This window comes from Chelon labrosus (assembly GCF_963514085.1).
Source record: "Chelon labrosus genome assembly, chromosome: 19".
Taxonomy (NCBI): Eukaryota; Metazoa; Chordata; class Actinopteri; order Mugiliformes; family Mugilidae; genus Chelon; species Chelon labrosus.
Genome location: NC_140352.1, coordinates 10,321,370 through 10,338,736, shown reverse-complemented (window position 1 = coordinate 10,338,736; position 17,367 = coordinate 10,321,370). Strand labels below are relative to the sequence as shown.

The following is a 17,367-nucleotide window of genomic DNA, read 5'->3' as shown; positions in this document are numbered from 1 at the left end:
CAGGAACACCCATCCACCCAGGGGGCAGTAATCAGATGTAGGCCAATGGAGCACATAAAGCGGTGCTTGTCATTTTTCCGCTTGTGAGGCCACACCGCTGCAGCTGTATGATGAGGCTGCAAAAATGAACTCCGTGGAAATAAACATGACCTCTGACTTTTTCTGTTGATGGCGGGCCAATGAGATCAGCACTCCCTCCCCTTCGGGGCCCACGCCGTTTCCTTTCAATAACAGATGCCGTTATGAAAATAGCTCAGCTCCACCATTGCTCCCTTCGGTGTTAATTAAAGATTCCAGTTGATTTTTTTTATTTGTTTTTTTCATTTTGGGGTTTTCCACTCATTTGTCATATCCCGCAGCTTAACGTCAAGCTATTTCTTCCTCATGTTTGAACATGTATAGCATCTGTAATAAAAAAAAAAAGCTAAATGTGAGTTTTCTCTTGGTGGAGAGACAAAAGTGAGGGAACATTAGACTTGAACATATCGTCTGTACCAGTTCATCCCATTTGCAGAATGTAAATTGGAAAATACACCGGTCAGCCACAACATTAAAACCACTGACAGGAGAAGTCAATAACATTGACCATCTTGTGACAATTCAGTGTTCTGCTGGGAAACTTTTGGACCTGGCATTCGTGTGGGCATCCGTGTGGATGTTATTTAGACATGTACCACCCACCTAGACCAAACCAGACATCACCACCCTATAGTAATGACACTCCTTGATGGCAGCAGCCATCCCCAGCAAGATGCAACTAAAAAAACATTAAGAACAGCACAATGTGTTGACCTGGCCTCCAAATTCACTAGATCCCAAACTGATCAAGTGTCTGTGGGATGATCCACAGAGGCCCCTCCCCTCAACCCCTCACTCCCCCACACTAACAATATTCTGTTGCCAGACAACACAGGACACCCTCAGAAGGCCCATGTCCATTCTCTGATGAGTCACAACTGTTTTGGAGGCACAAGGGAGACCTAGACAATATTAGGAGGTCATAATGTTATGCCTGATCACCTGTAAATCACAATCAGGATGGAGGGCTGACATTTATTGAACGATTCATTTAGATCAACGACAGCCTTTCCTGAACCGGGTTCACGGGGGGGGGGGGGGGGGCTTCACCTGATTCTACAAATAAACAGATTTTTGACCTTGCTGTTGCTTTGTGTCCCCGCAGGATGATGGTGTTCGGAGTGCTGACGCTGATCCTGAGCTGGACTTCTCTGGGAGTTGACCTCGCCACAGCCGTGGTGAGTGGCTTCACTTCCTCACCCCTGACTGAGTGGCTTATAAACTACTGTGAACTGGTCGGAAATCAATTCTTATTACCTGGCAGCGATGATGAATTGCCTTAAGTGCACAGCGGCTGCACTTAAAAAATAATGTCTTTCAGTGTTTAAGGGTTAAGGTAGAAGAAGCTCTGCATGTGTCCTCGTACACTGTATACTTATGCGCATGTATGAATTCTTATTATTTCAAGAAACAACACACTAAAGTTGCATGCATGCATTTAGCTGCATTTCCACCAACCAGCAGCCTCTCTTTGCTCAATTTTAAGTTTTTAACTTCTTTGTAAAACGCGTGCAAGCGAGAAAGACCCCTCCCAGCCATGCAGCGTCATCTACAAAGCCTTCAGCACCTCCTCGCTGCCCAGTCTGAAACCCTTCTGATCTTAGTTGTCTGTCTGTTGCCTCATGCGCTTCTGATCTCTGCCGTCAAACGCCTAAAAATAGACTGACAAAAAGAACAAAATCCCCCAAACCTGCACCTTGTCAGCATCATTATACGAGCCTGAATAGCCTGATTCAGAGTCGAGGATTATGACAACAGGAATCCAATTGCTGCTTTTCAGAGCCCACGGGACTGTATAGGTGAATAATGAAAGTGTTTTCGTGCTACGGATAAAAAAATAAAATAATAAATATATTAAAAAAAGCCACACAAGTGTTTGAATGAAGGGGAGGGATCGCTGTGATAAGAGAGAGAAACAGTTGGAAGAATGAATATCGGATGGATTATCTCCGGTGTTTGAATCACCTGCCTCGGGCGGGCCTGCTATTCTTTCTTTTTTCCAGGTTTGTTGTTGGATGTTCTCGAGGCTGTGGAGGATTGTTTACATGTGTGAATTTCAGATGGAAATAATGAGCAATGGGGTTCGATCCTCACTTTGGTTTCTCTCGCATCTGCCAGTGTAACGCCCTCTCTGTGAGTCTCCACTCTCTGTGGTTTGCGTTTGATGGATCGATATTCACGCCCTTACCTGTGTATACGCAGACCTTTTCTATACGGAGCATATTTAAAGGGGAATTACAGTTTTTTACAACCTGGACCTTATTTCTGGCATAAAATGTGATCGCTTACTCACCCATATAACTCTGATGTCATTTGGAGTCATTCGGACGATATTTAGATCCACATATATCCATATAGTGGAAGTGAATGGGGCACCGAAACGCAGTCTCTAAATAACGCATTATCTGCCTCCTTTCAACGAGCTCCTCATCCATATACTCTGGCTCAAAACAGTAAGGACGTCCATTATAAACAAAGTCGTTGTCCTACAACCTCAGAATTGGAAAAATATTCAGCCATGTTGCAAAAAACTAACAGTAGCAAATTACAGGTGAACAAGCCAACCGCCACAGGGTGTGCAAGGCACTCAGAGAAGACATCATCCAGGTCAGAGGTTAGTAGGTCAATCTACAGACCCCAGATAATGATAACAGGTAACTCCGGACTCAACGGGGAATAGCACTAGTGTATCACAACAAAATATTGGTGAAATTAACAAGTTTCGCGGCAGATAATGCGTTATTTAGAGACTGCGTTCCGGTGCCCCAGTCACTCCCACTATATGGATATACACGGCACTCCGCTGGATCTAAATATTGTCCGAACAACTCCAAATGACACCAAAATTATATGGGTGAGTAAACGATCGTATTTTATGCTAGAAATAAGGTCCAGGTTGTAAAAAACGATAATTCCCCTTTAAGATTTACAGCTGGATTAGCCGGCTACATGATGACGCACGCCGAGTTCAGGTGGGGATGTGGCGCTATAGGGAAAGATGGCTTCCTCTGTGAAAAACATTCCTAGCAAATGTCACTGCAGTGCATCCGTGAATTTCCTATTATAAAACACTCAGACTTTGACCTTTACGAAACATGAAAGAATCCGTTAACTTTCGCTGAAATCTGTCCATTCCCATGTGCATATTTTTGCACGCAACATACAAGTATGCAGGAAACAAAACAAAAAGGGAAGATCAGCGAATGATTTGACTCGCGCGTCTTACAAAATTGTGGAAATGACGCTGCCCCGTTGCGTAACCCGTCTTCCTTTGGCGGCGCTTGACTGAAGCTCGCCCCGGCGTGACTGTGAGGTTGAAGTCCGCCGGGCCTCTTCTCTGCCTGAGAGGAGACAAATCAGATACATAAACAATCTGCGCCGGCTCCTCAGACATCGTTTTAATGTGTGAACAGATAATTGGACCCTAAATTAGAGGTCTGTGTCAGTCGTATAGCCTTATCTGTACAAGTGTGATTTTTTGAAGCAGCAGGACAGGAGTGTGTGTGTGTGCGTGTTTGTTGTATAATGTCTAGAAAATGTGCGATTAGTCACTGAGAGCTGTGCAGACCACACTGAATCACAATGCATTAACTCCAGACATGGAACGCCTGCGTACCACACCTTCATGCAGGCTTCCCGTTCTGCTACTTAGAAAGATTTAATATTTTTGTCTGAGCAACTGTCTAAACTCAGACATATTTGATTTGCGTTAATATTAAACAGAATTAAACATCACAAGTTATTTAATAGTTGACGCCACAGCGGGAAAATGTGTGCTCTTCCATTCAAAAACGCAAGAAGCACATTTGAACCATCCAGTTCCAAGTCAACCTCTGTAACCACTAATCCACAGCCCCTCAAAATACATTTTCTGTGATTTAAAAAAATTGGTTTATTGTGGTGTTCTGAATCACTGTGATTTCCTTCAGTAATGGTAAAACTCAGACTCCTGACTTGATGCACAGCAAACTCAGGCCATCCATTATCTTTTGCATTTACCCGTTTTTTGGGGGGGGACTGCAGACTTTAGTAAACATCAAGTAGGTCAGCAGTCCACTCGCAGGGCCAAATTGAATTTATTTATTCATGTTTGTCACTCTCCACCTTAAATGACTCTTGTGGTTTATGACTTTTAAAAGGAAACTGAAGCACTGGTAGCCTTTCTGTGTGGAGTTTGCATGTTCTCCCTGTGTCTGCGTGGGTTCTCTCCAGGTACTCCGGCTTCCTCCCACCGTCCAAAGACATGCTCATTAGGTTAATTGGTGATTCTAATTTGGCCGTAGGTGTGAGTGCGAATGATCGTCTGTCTATCTGTGTTAGCCCTGCGATAGACTGGCGACCTGTCCACGGTGTCCGCCTCTCGCCCAATGACAGCTGGGATAGGCTCCTGTATGAAGCACCTGCTAGGAGCTTGTGTGGTGCTTTACCACATCAGAGACGCCTGAAAATCAGCCGCTACGTTTACATGCACAAAATATTCTGATATTTACCCTTGTGTCCGGATAACTTGCTATCCTGTTTCCACTTACACTGATCAGGCATAACATTATGACCACCCGCCTAATATTGTATACGTCTCCCTTGTGCCTCCAAAGCAGTTGTGACTGTGAATGGACATGGGCCCTTCTGGGGGTGTCCTGCGGTGTGTGGCCTTTTGGGTCCTATGGGTTGAGGGGAGGGGCCTCTGTGGATCATCTTACAGATACTTGATCAGGATCTAGTGAATTTGGAGGAGAGGTCAACACCTTGTGCTGTCTTTCATGTTTTTTTTAGTTATTCCTAAACCGTTTTTGTGTGTGTGTCAGGCTGCATCATGATATGTCATTGCTATGGGGTGTGGGTGTCTGGTCTGGTCTAGGTGGGTGCTACATGTCTAAGTAACATCCACACGTATGCCAGGTCCAAACGTTTCCCAGCAGAACACTGAATTGTCACAAGATGGTCAATGTTATTTACTTCTCCTGCCAATGGTTTTAATGTTGTGGCTGATTTTCCCATTTAGATTCAGCAAATGGGATGAACTGGTTCGACCAAACACAGCCTCCCTCTTTCATTCCTGACAGACGATATGTGTGCATACCCAAAAACCCCTTTTCAAATCCAATTCCTCCATGATGTTTAAAAGCGCATCTCCTTTTTGACCAGATATAGGGGCTGTTCTTTTTCGCATGCATCTCTCCCACAGTCTGTTGACGTCGTCTGTGTCACAAACTGCTGTAAAAACCCAGAATAAGACGCATATTTTAAATGTATGCCTGCCCAAGAATAGCATATCCCTCACGTCTTCATCAGATTATGGCCTAAACATGCTGTTTACATAACCCTTATCAAATTTGGAGCATTGTCATATTCGGTAAAGCTGGCCTTGCATTGACTGCGCGAGCGTGTTTTGGGCGATGCAAGAGCTCCGTTATGTTCCTTGCGCTCACCTGAAAATATAGTCTGCAGCAGCCCGCGCTCAGTCGATGCCGGAGCTTTTATTTTTGTAAATGCTTTTGTCTTGTCCGAACTTTATACTGACGCCCACAAGCCGGAGGGCTACTATTGTGCATGTAAAAGCGCCGACTGACACATCCTCTCCCCCATGCCGCGAGTCAGGGCTGAAAATCTCCTAGCCCCTGCGGTCACACAACTGTGCCCCGACTTTAAATGAGTTGTGTTGCCTTGCTCTAACGATGTCAGCCACCGCCGCATTAAAAAATAATACTAAAAAAAAAAAACCTCTGTGGTTTGAATGTTTGTTTTGTATTTCTGAGAATCTTCATGTGTGGTTACAGGCTGTGTTTTCAGGTGTGTGTGACATATTTTTTCGCTCCGCTGACTCACAGATGCGCATCATGTCTGCATGGGAATCTATAAATTGTGCGTGGAAGCCACAAGCCACACGAATCGGTGGCTGAGCACGGCGTAAATAAATGCATGGCGAATGCACCCCTTCGCAGAACTCCTTATTACCGTGCAGTCAGGACTTTGCATTCTCTCAGAATCCATGTCGTCCCTTCAGGAATTCTAATAAACTTGCTCCTGAGCTGTGGAGCTCCTCGTTTCTAACGAACTACCCCGGGTTGAGCTGGGAACCTCGGCTTGCTTCGTCTGGTTGTGGGCCTCATTAGCGTAGCCCCCGAGAGAAGGCCATGCAACTGCGCGTTTGTCCTGAGCCCGGGGGACATTTAGCATTCAGACAGCACGATTCAGAAGAGGCCTCAGCTCGTCGGCTTTTGTTATTTTGCAAGTTTCCTCTCGTTAGCACTTTCCCGGAGAAGTGAAAGCTGTTTGCGAGCGAGTGACAGAACTGAAAAGTATTCCTGTCTAGACGCGCTAAAGTGGATCATGAGAGCAGCCTTATTTCCTGCTTTGCCTAAAAAAAAAAAAAAAAAAAAAAGAAGAGGTGAAGATGATAGTCATTATTATTCCGCTTGCTGAAATATTAATATCACATAGATCACTTATGACATGACACTCTGATTCCGTCCTTCTCTGAATGGACCTTTATGAATTACTTATTCCAAGAAGCTTATATCCTCTTTCAGGTGTTTGCTGTTCAATGCTCTCACACGTCTCCTGTTTTTTATTTTATTTCAGGGCACAAGTGATTTCTGCGTGTCCCCTGACAAGTATATCATGAGCCAGACAAAGGGGATCGTCGGTGCGGGTGAGCTTCACTGTGAATAATATGAATAATTTGCCTTTAATGGAGTTATTATGAGAGCATAAAGCTGTGGCGGTGACACTAATTGTGTTTCAGCTGTTAGAGATGCTTTTAATCAACCTCTTTTGTCCATTTGTTTTTTAATATGTGTGTGTGTTTTCCACAGATATTGTCCATTACTACCTTTACTGCAACCAGACTCTCTCCAACCCCTTCCAGCAGGTAGGAAACATGATGCGATGCACCGCCGAGCTTCTGCATAGTGAGATCAGCTAGTAGCGACGCTATAGCTAGTTGATTTGCAGGTTGTAAGCTGTCTGCAGCTAAAAAAAAAAAAAAAAAAAGGCTTAATTAAAACATCACTCATGGTGGACGGCCAATTTCAGTTTGGTTAAATGGTATGGTGTGTGGCGAGGCGGGACCCAAGCGCAGGACACAATGGGTGGCAGGAGCAGGAAGCAAATGTGGAACAAAAAGCACTGCAGGGTAGGCAGGTGGAACCTGAAACACAAATCCTAAAAACTGTGAAATCAGATAAAAAGAGAAAGCAAAGTCCAAGGAACATGGAACTAGGGACAACAGGCTGGAATGCCGGAAAACAAACGGGCAACTCAACAGACGATATGACAATGGCAGGGAGGAATATTTAGTAAAGCAAGACAACCAAGGAAGAGAAACAGGAAACACGAGGAAATCCAAAGAGGGACACAGAAAATATTCAAAAACTCAATACCATGACGCTTAAATGTGTCTTCATCAACAAAATAACTGAAGTTCAGGGATGAATGTTATGTTATTTTAGCGAATATGCACACATTTTACCATTTTATTTGGCATTACACACATTAAAATCCAACTTCTTAGTGAACCGCTGCAGAATATCAAGCTTTAGCGGTGAATAGTTTGAAGCTGAATCACTGGGATGTGATACCCGGTCTGGTTAGGACTCCAGAAGTTGGTTTCTTGCTGTGTGAAGAAGAAACTGATATTCATGGGAAAAATAAGAAGTAATAAATAGTTAACTGGTGGAATTTAAGGATCCATCCATCCATCCATCCATCCATTAGATGTAATTGCCTATCCTGCAGGGCATATAGATGGAGGGGTGAAATAGATGGAGGGGTGAAAGGGGTCGAATGAAAGGGACGAGCGAGATTGCCTGCGGAAATGGAAGATGGCCTTCGGACGCAAAGGAAACCAGGGAAGGAGAAAGCTCACACAGAAAGCTGTAATGAAATGAGGGTTTAGACACAGCTTTGAGGGTAAGAGCTCAAAAAAAGTAGCGGCGTGGTTTTGTTCCTGAGCCTAAGATATGATATCTTAATTTAAATTTGAATTCTAAGTCATTTAAAGCCAATTAAAACTTTTTTTCTCTGGTGCTTACTTTAAACAATAATGTCACCATATCTTCCTGTAACTCGCTGTGCTCAGCGCTCAATGAGGAAGTGTTCTTTGGCCCCTCAGGCTCCTCCTTTATCCGACTCTTTCTTTGTGTCCAGCCCTGTCTGCTTGAGTTGCATCCTTCGCCTCACGTATAAAATCTCCAAGCAGACAACCCTCCCTCCATTATTCCTTCCTCCTTTCTCTTTCACTTGCATTTCCAATTTTGGCGGCCACATGTCAAAGCACGCCTAACTGACGCTAAGCTCCCGAGACAAAGTCTATGAAACCCAAAAAATAAATAAATAAATTAAGATGAAGCAACCTGCCGAATCTTCCTCTTCCCTCTCCTGTGGGGTTGTGAGAGAGGAGTTTGTGGGTCACATCGCTGACTTCCCCGCTGACAGCAGTCAGCAGTTAAGTCGATTCTTGCAGGCCTCGGCCCGGGCAGAGCTCGGATCTTATTATCTGGCTCTGGTAGACATGCCCCGAAGAGCACAGCGGCAGAGGGCAGGCAAGCATCACCCGGCCTGGTAAACAAAGTCAGCACTCTTTTCTCTGCCTCACAGAGAGCCCAACAGGTGCAAAGTTCACAAGCAAGCTGGCAGATACAGGAATTCACGGCGATTGGCAAACACACAAGCTTTCCCTCTTTCTCCCTCTTATGTGTCAATCCCCGTCTCTGGTGTGCTGTCAGGCTGCGGCGCCCTGTAGATCTGCCCCCCAGTGCCCTTCTGTTTCACTGCCAGCTCTGATTCTTTCCACAGCTCCGTATTCTATTCTTATCATCGTCTCTTTTCCTTTTTCTCCGCGTCCTCCTCCGTACACCTTCTCTGTCCTATTTTTGTTTCTCTCAGAACGAGTTCACCCAAGCTAAGAGGAATAAAAAATAATCTGGTCAGGCCATTAGACCGTGCAGCTGAGAGCCGGCAGTCCTGCAGAGCCAAAAAAATGGATAAAAAAAAAAAAAAAAAATCAGATCAGAGGAAACCAATTACATTTCTAGATAGTTGAGGCAATTGACCACATCCTGTTTCAGTTTAACGTTGTGCCTCAGGTCAGGGACTTCTTTTGTTAGATTGGATGACTGCTGTTAAGATACAGTTATACTTTGGAGACGTGACGGATCAATTCACTCACGGTTGCACTCGAATGTTAATTAAGAAAAGAAGGTAGAAGGCAGAAGGTGCTGTCAGCCCAGATAACATTATCCAGTTATTTTATGGAGGCTTATTTTGCCCCCTGTTGGTGAGAACGTACATGACTACAGTGACAGATATTTGACTTTAATTCAATTAATTTGACTTTCTGACAAGTGACTATAGAGTGAGTGTATTTTTAACAATATATATTTAATATTATATGTCTATTTAAATGCAATTAGAAAATAAAAACATTTACATTGTCATTTATTTCAAATATCTCCAAAAGAAGGAGACAAACCAAATAAATCCTGGCTGGTTAAATTAGCTTTAGCTAATGCTAGCTGTGACTGCACGTCATTAAATCAAGCTGAAGCAAACTTACCAATTTCCTCTAATTTAAAAAAAAATAAAATAAAGTTTTTAAATTCTGGCATTTAAACAACTTAGTAATTGTCAACCAGATAATAAGGTAATAGATAAATAGCATTAGCTTAAACAAGCCCTGCTAATAGTGAACTAGCCTAGCTTAGCACCCCACAGATTATCATAGTTTTCAGCATCTGACTTTTTTCAACTCAAGGTGGAATAATTTTCCTGTAAGACAATGGTTAAAGGCAAAAGTTACTGTTACAGTGAAGTGAATCTTTCTGCAGTGCTGAAGGATTTGAATTTAAAATTTTAGCCCTGTGCTGTATTACAGTGCATTCACATGCTCCTTGGGTGGTCTCATATTCCAAGTTGGGAAATAGTTTTTCCAACTTGAGTGCATTCATGCTCTTTTTAGTCAGATTATTGAAACAACGTGGACGCTACAGTACAGACTAGATGTGTGGAATTTCGTTGCTTGGAGCTGAACACATTTATGGCTGTTCACGGTGTTTGTGTAGCAACAAAGAGCGAAACAAACGGATCAAGGGATTCATTTCATAAATATATTAATCACAGGAACATCTGCATTTGCTCAAAATGATGGACTTTGATGCTCGTAAGAGATGGACATGCAGTTGTGAGAAAAATGTTAAATGTACAAAGCTAGGGATAGGGACACATCTGTCTGCCATGTCTTGTTTACATGTCACCATATTGCTCTCATGATTTTGCTTGACTTAGTGCATGCTAACTCTTGGAATAATTCAGTTTTTGATTCATTTTCATGGCGATTCACCATTGAGGTGCTGCTCAAGCGCTTGTTGACGCTGTTGGATGTCGTCATCCTTTAAACATTAAAATTAAAACAAACGTATGTGATTGGTACCACTGCATTTTCACCAAGAATGAGACCGAAGCATAACTCTGGCCCTCTTTTATTGCTTGTTCTATTACATCTATTACTTTAGTCATAAAACAGCCTGAGAACCGTTCATTTCTAACTTATGCAACTCCTCTATTATGATACTATAACTTCATTAAGATCAATGTTGCACCTCATTTGTACGCTGTTGTTGTTTGCAGCCTCTGACCATCTTCCAGAGGTCTCTGACCACCATGCAGATCCAGATCCAGGGCCTCTTGCAGTTTGCTGTGCCTCTGTTTCCCTCAGCCGAGGTATCACACACGGTGCAAATAGATGAATTGCTTAAGGAGTAGTATCAGTGGTCCTGTATAAATAAGTATTTTTCACCCCTCCCCAGAGAGATCTAGTGGGTATCCAGCATTTGCTCAACTCCTCGGAGGCCAGTCTGCACCAGCTGACCGCCCTGCTGGACTGCAGAGGACTCAACAAGGTTTGTTCACTGCATCCTAATTGGCATCACAGCGGCGCAACTGGGTCAACTTCGGAGAGCTAAGTGGCCGTGTAGGATTTCAGCTTGCAACGTGAACGTGGAACAGAGCAGAGCGCAACAGAGAGAATTTTAAATTTGCCAAGATCCAGCTTCTCTAAAACGTTTTCTTAGCATTGTGAATGAGGTTAGTTTTCCGCAGGGTCTGACTTGTTCATTGTGTCTCATGCGTGCAATGCGCTTTACAAGGATAATGTTATACATGAGTGAAGAATACGTCCGCCTGGAGATGACACACACCAGCGCTCTAAGTGCTTTTCCATCTTTGGCTAATTTTGCCTGCCGTGAATTCGAACGTAGCAGGCAGACTAATGAGCATACCTTCTGTCTTTTTGCTGCTTTGTTTGTATTTATGTTTAGGACTACCTGGACGCCATGGTCGGGGTGTGCTATGACGGGGTGGAGGGTGTGCTGTACCTCTGCCTTTTCTCCATCCTGGCCGCCTGTGCCTTCACTGTCATGCTATGTGCCATTCCCAGGGCATGGAGACAAATTGCCTGCAGGTCAGTTACTTCTTCGGGCTCATCTCCCTGCCTGCCTGTCTGCCTGAGCGCCCTCATTTTCTTCTCCCTGCACCGATCTCTGTGCACATCACATACTGTACTGTCTGAGCCAACCCATGCATGCAACTGCACAAGAACCCAAATGTTTTCTCAGGAAGGAAGAGTCCCCCGCCATACACTGAGAACATAAAGTGATCACATGTGCCAAGAAATGCTCAAGCAACCCTAAGCTAATTTTCTTCCTGTACCGCAGTTGCACAAGTTTTGTCTGATGACAAAAATTAACTGCTGACGTTACTCCACTGATTTTTCCCTCTATAGGGAACAAGATTACGACGACATTGACGAGGAGGACCCGTTCAACCCGAGGGCGAGGAGGCCCCTCTCTCAGAACGCCAACCACGCCAACATGCACAGCTTCTGCAGCTACAGCAGCAGCATGGGCAGCCAGAGCAGCCTGCAGCCGCCCGCCCCAGCCGTCTCCAACGCCCCCATGTCTGAGTACATGTGAGAAAACAACGCCCGTCCTAATTTTACATGTGTATGAAATGAATTCCTCCGGCATCTGAGTTTCATTTTTTATTTTTTTTTTCTTGGCAGGGGCCAGGCCGCTCTTTTCGGGGGAAATCCGAGGTACGAGAACGTGCCTCTGATAGGACGAGGCTCTCCACCCCCCTCGGTGCGTTGGGTCCCAGAGGCCAAGTCTTTCCTATGATGTCATTTCCCTCTCAACTAACACACACATTTAGCCTTTAAAGCACAGGAACTGGCTTTCTTATAAATAAGCATCTATTGTGTTATTTATTTTTTACTCAGCTCTTACTCTCTTTGTTTAATTTCACTTTCTGTCATCCTCCTTTCCTCGGTTTGAGGAATTCTTGCTACACACTGTGCCATTCTCTGCCGTCCATAACCTACAGGAAGCTAACATACAGCAGCAAAGCAAGGAGAGGGGAAGTAATGTTGTTAATATTTAATAGGAACAGAACATCTTTTAGCTTCTTTCGGTCCAAACTCCCAGGAGGAGGTGACACAGGTCTTAACCGATAAACTTGTTCACCGTTGACACTTGAGGTTTTCTTCCTCGCTGAATTAATCCGTCCCCTGCTGGGCCGCTTGCCTCCTATTATGTCACGCCGGGATAAAAATAGAAACAACCTGAATTAAATTTTCATTGTGCACAGCCTGTTAATAACACGCCGCGCAAGCGTGTGATGAAAGACATCAGATACATGCATTTTGCATGAATCTAATCTATTGATCTTTTAAGATTGTGTGTAAGAAAGAGATACATAATCAAATACCTGCTTGTTTCTGATCAGCGATAATTAGTGTCTCGTTTCATATCTTCATCTAATACACAAATATTTTTACAGCAACATTATCATGAATAAACTGTAGAGCCCTGGACATAATGACTTAACCATAGCAGCATTGTACGATGGTTTGTAGCTCTTCCTGTCGTCCTAGCTTCCGTGCTAATAGCAGATCCTGGTTTCCTTTCATTCACATGCACAACAACATCGATCAGGCATAACATTATGACCACCTTCCTAATATTGTGTAGGTCTCCCTTGTGCCTCCAAAACAGTTGTGACTCATCAGAGAATGGACATGGACCTTCTGAGGGTGTCCTGTGGTGTCTTACAACACAATGTTGTTAGTGGGGGCCTTTGGGTCCTATGGGTTGAGGGGAGGGGCCTCTGTGGATCATCCCACAGATACTTGATCAGGTTGGGATCTAGTGAATTTGAAGGCCAGGTCAACACCTTGTGGTGTTTTTGTGAGCGTGCCCGTGGCAGGCTGCATCCTGCTGGGGATCGCTGCTGCCATCAAGGAGTGTCATTGCTATGGGGTGGGGCTGCCTGGTCTGGTCTAGTCTATGTGGGCGCTACATGCCAAAGTAACATCCACATGAATGAATGCCAGGTCCAAAAGTTTCCCAGCAGAACACTGAATTGTCACAAGATGGTCAATGATATTTACTTCTCCTGTCAGTGGTCATAATGTTATGCCTGATTGGTGTATATGCCAGCTGGCCTTTGCCTGCAGACTTTCTGTTCAAGTGCAGTCTTTCAGTCAAGACACAGGCGATGTAAGCTGACATCGCAGTCGGCCTCCAATGCCGGTAGTTCTTTGACAACGGTCTGGTGTGTCTGCACCTTTAGTTTTGTTTTAGATATACCATGACCTGAGTGACTGAAACTTCACAAACATAAAAAAAACAGATGTGATGACAAGTAACGTGATGGTCGTCAGGGTCAGGGTCTAGCATATTACTCAGACAATGCTGAGAAGATTGAAAACAGTGTGCCCTCTGCTGGACAAATTGTGTAATAGCACAATTTCCTGGTTACCCAACACATCTTTTCTGCATCGTGTTCTTTGATAGGCCAATATCAGCCATTTATGCCAGTCATCATCATCATAATCCCGTAGTTCCAACAGGACTATAAGCAGAAAATGTGATTTACTCTGCCTTTTCTTGACTTTTCTTTCATAATTAATACCAGCATGTAATGCATAATTGAACTCTCCCCCCATGACTACAACTGTACAGCACCATGCAGTCGTCTTCGGCTAACAGCTTCTTTTATATATTTTTTTTGTTTGTTCGTTTGTTTGTCACCTGTGTGTTCGTTCTTTATCTTTCATTTCTATATTCCCTCTTTCTTTTCATCACCTTTTGGAGATATACTCTCAGCAGTATAGAAATCGAGTAAGTCTTTTCTACTTTTCCTCAGGATTACCTCACCTCTCCCCACTGTCGTATCTCCGTCCGTTAGCTCTCCTTCCACCTTTCACGTCACTTTGGTTCCTGTGCAGTTTTCCTGTTTGGCATGGCTTCTTAACCCACAACCTGTTGTCCTCATTCCAGACGGTTCCTCTCACTTAGCAAGGGTTTGTCTGCACCTGGTGTTCACGGGACGGTACTGTAGTTCGGACGTCCTCACCGTTAGCCTCCCCCTTTTGCATGCAGTCTTGCTCCACAGTCCTTCGATTCTACAGTTGTCACTGCCGCGGACAGGCGTCACGTGTAGTGCTGTAGAATTAATTCTATATGGGAAGTGTTTAACATAACTCTGTATTTAACGAGTGAAGGATAGGCGGATAGCAAAAACAGGTATGATCCACTGAAAATCTGTATTTTTAGCATCAAATACTCCGCAGCTGTAAGTGTGAAAGGTGGCATTTTGTTGAGGACGGCAGCTGCTGTCAACTTGGGTGCACAGCCGTTGCAATTAGAGCTGTGCATTGTTTGAAATCTCTTGATTCTAGTGCCTTTCTGGCAAATTTTGATTTCAGACAGAAGCTATGTTCTGTTAGAATGTGCAAACAAAACTGTAATTTGGGCGTTTTCACTTGCTCCTTCTGCACAATAATGAGTGCACAGATAAACTGCAGAGAAGTGGATCATGCTGTAGGAGTTGTTTTGAATTAATTTTAACATTTTGACTAAATCTTTTGTTCTCTGCGTAGGTTCATCGGTATCAGAGTAGCATGCCGGTGCTGCAGGAGCTTGAATTTGAGAGTCAAAAGACAGATTTTCTGTGGACCATTCCTTTGAGCCCTGTTTCTTTCATTATTAAATGATTATTCAGATCAGGCCATAAACTGTGAAACCTCACCATCAGCTCACAGGACGTGCTTCTAATATTCTCTCTACGTGTCTCTGTGTCCGTCTTTCCTCCACAGTACTCCCCCAGTATGAGGGCCACCTACCTGTCCATGACCGAGGAACAGAGTAGACACTTTGGAAACGACTTCCGAGCATAGACTTCTTTATTTGCCTGAGGAGGAGGAGGGAGACAGCGACGCACCCCACCCCCTTCGAGAGGACAGGGGCGGTTACAAGCGTCACGGAGGACGGCGTGCTACATCTCGTTAGTTCAGGACAACGGCCGGCGCAGACCAGTGGAACCATGCCCACGCTGTCCTCTCCGTGTTTTAAATGACATTTCTGCCCTTTCTTAGCGAACCTGCAAAATTTAACCTGCTCCTAATCTGTTGGGTTCCTTTCTCACCCGACTTCACACTTTGAAACGGATCGAACCATTTAGCTTTGAAGTGGAAATGCGTGTTACTTTTAACATTCAGGTCTCCAAAGAGTAAAAATGTGAACACAATGTAAGCGTGCCATATTGTTTTATCTGTGTATTATGCTTCACGCTTGATATATGTGAAGCACAAACCCAGCACTGGCAGCACACAGCAGGAGGCAATCGTGAGGTATAATTTATTTACATTCTCACACAGACACACGTGGAACGAGTGAAGCTTTGTTTCTAAATCTCTGGAGAGAAGACTACCTTTAGACCACGGCTTTTGTAAATAAATTGTACAATAACAGACTGTTGTCTTAGTCTGGTTTGATTTTGTTTAAACAGTGTGCCATTTTTTTATATATATTTTTTCTAGTTTTGTGTGACAGCATCGCACAGGATCACTTTGTTTTGTATTTTCTAAAAAAAAAAAAAAAAAAGCCCATTAATCCAAATTCTCCGTGTCTCTAATCCAGCAAATAACAAAAAGGTTTCTATCATGATGTGGGAAGCTGTGCTGCTTTAACTAATGAGAATATTCAGGTAATTATTTTCATCACGTCAAACTATCCACACGGTTCCTGTTCGTGTTGACTAACAATGATTTATTTTCCGTAGGTTTTAATACATGCAGTGGCATTTATTGATGCTTTTTTTGTTTCTTTCAGCATGTGACACTGTACAGGCACTGAGAGTGGTGCTTAATTTTGTGTGCGACCCCAAATGTGAGGGGCTAACTGTGAGTTGAATAAACGAGCTTTGAGTAAAACTTGATTTTCTTCATTTATTTGTTGAGTGTTTGTGTCCTAAAAACATTGACTTTATCCTTTTTAAAAATAAGTTATCTATTAAAAAAACTATTCTTTTGGAATCATGGCATGGTGTGTTCTGGTGAAGGATGGACAGCAAAATAGAAAAAGAAATTATGATTTAGATAAATATGAATTGTTTAGGTACCTGCAACTCAGAGAGTGCTTTATGAAAGAGATCAGGATGGACCCCTCCGGAGAAGTGAATGTCGTGATCCAACTCATAATCAATGCATACAAAGAAACCAAAGTTAGAATTATATCCAGGCTATATAAAAAAATAGATATCAAATAGATGCTCAACAAAATAGATAAAAGAAAAATTCATTCATTCATTAATTTTCTATACCCGGTTATTCCTGTTAAGGGTCGCGGGGGTCTGCTGGAGACTATCCCAGCTGTCATCGGGCGAGAGGCAGGGGTACACCCTGGACAGGTCGCCAGTCCATCACAGGGCAATAAAAGAAAAATGGGAATCATAATTTAAGATAAAAATCACTGATGAAGATTAGCTACACATGCGGAAAATATATCACATGTCCATTAATTCACGGATCTAGAGGGAGGTCAAGAGTAAATATATTAATAAACAATAAGAGGATGTGGAGTAATGGACACAGATCACTCACGTTTTTTGGAAGTGTTATAAAATAGTACAATTTTGGAAAATGCCATATGATTTGAATCTGAAAATACTCGGTTATAAGATCCCTATGTCTTGTACAGTACTACATCTATGTTTTTGCATTGCTTTTACATTGTTTTTGCACTTACTTAAAGGAAAAATTCTCAATAAAACTTTAAGGAACAAAAAAAAGATCCTTTTAGCTCAGAACCGTTCTGAGACCTGAAGTCTCTCTGTACTTTTAAGGCATTAACCTGCAGAATATTTATTCCACACCTAACTTGTTACATAAATCTTGCAATTTTCCTCACAAGATAGAAAATCTATCTATCTATCTATCTATCTATCTATCTA

General features: G+C 43.2%; 1 protein-coding gene across 1 annotated transcript in view; it reads left to right on the top strand.

Annotated features, from left to right (window-relative positions):
* The window catches only part of ttyh2 (tweety family member 2), a 64,216-nt gene extending 47,888 nt beyond the window's left edge, over nucleotides 1–16,328 (top strand). Inside the window, exons 6-14 of the mRNA XM_084567653.1 lie at nucleotides 1,184–1,256; nucleotides 6,661–6,730; nucleotides 6,894–6,949; nucleotides 10,705–10,797; nucleotides 10,884–10,976; nucleotides 11,394–11,536; nucleotides 11,858–12,043; nucleotides 12,137–12,215; nucleotides 15,233–16,328. Coding sequence (XP_084423779.1) covers nucleotides 1,184–1,256; nucleotides 6,661–6,730; nucleotides 6,894–6,949; nucleotides 10,705–10,797; nucleotides 10,884–10,976; nucleotides 11,394–11,536; nucleotides 11,858–12,043; nucleotides 12,137–12,215; nucleotides 15,233–15,313 — 874 coding nt within the window. The 3' untranslated portion in view covers nucleotides 15,314–16,328. The remainder of the gene's footprint in view (nucleotides 1–1,183; nucleotides 1,257–6,660; nucleotides 6,731–6,893; nucleotides 6,950–10,704; nucleotides 10,798–10,883; nucleotides 10,977–11,393; nucleotides 11,537–11,857; nucleotides 12,044–12,136; nucleotides 12,216–15,232) is intronic.
* The last annotated feature ends 1,039 nt before the right edge of the window (nucleotides 16,329–17,367 follow it).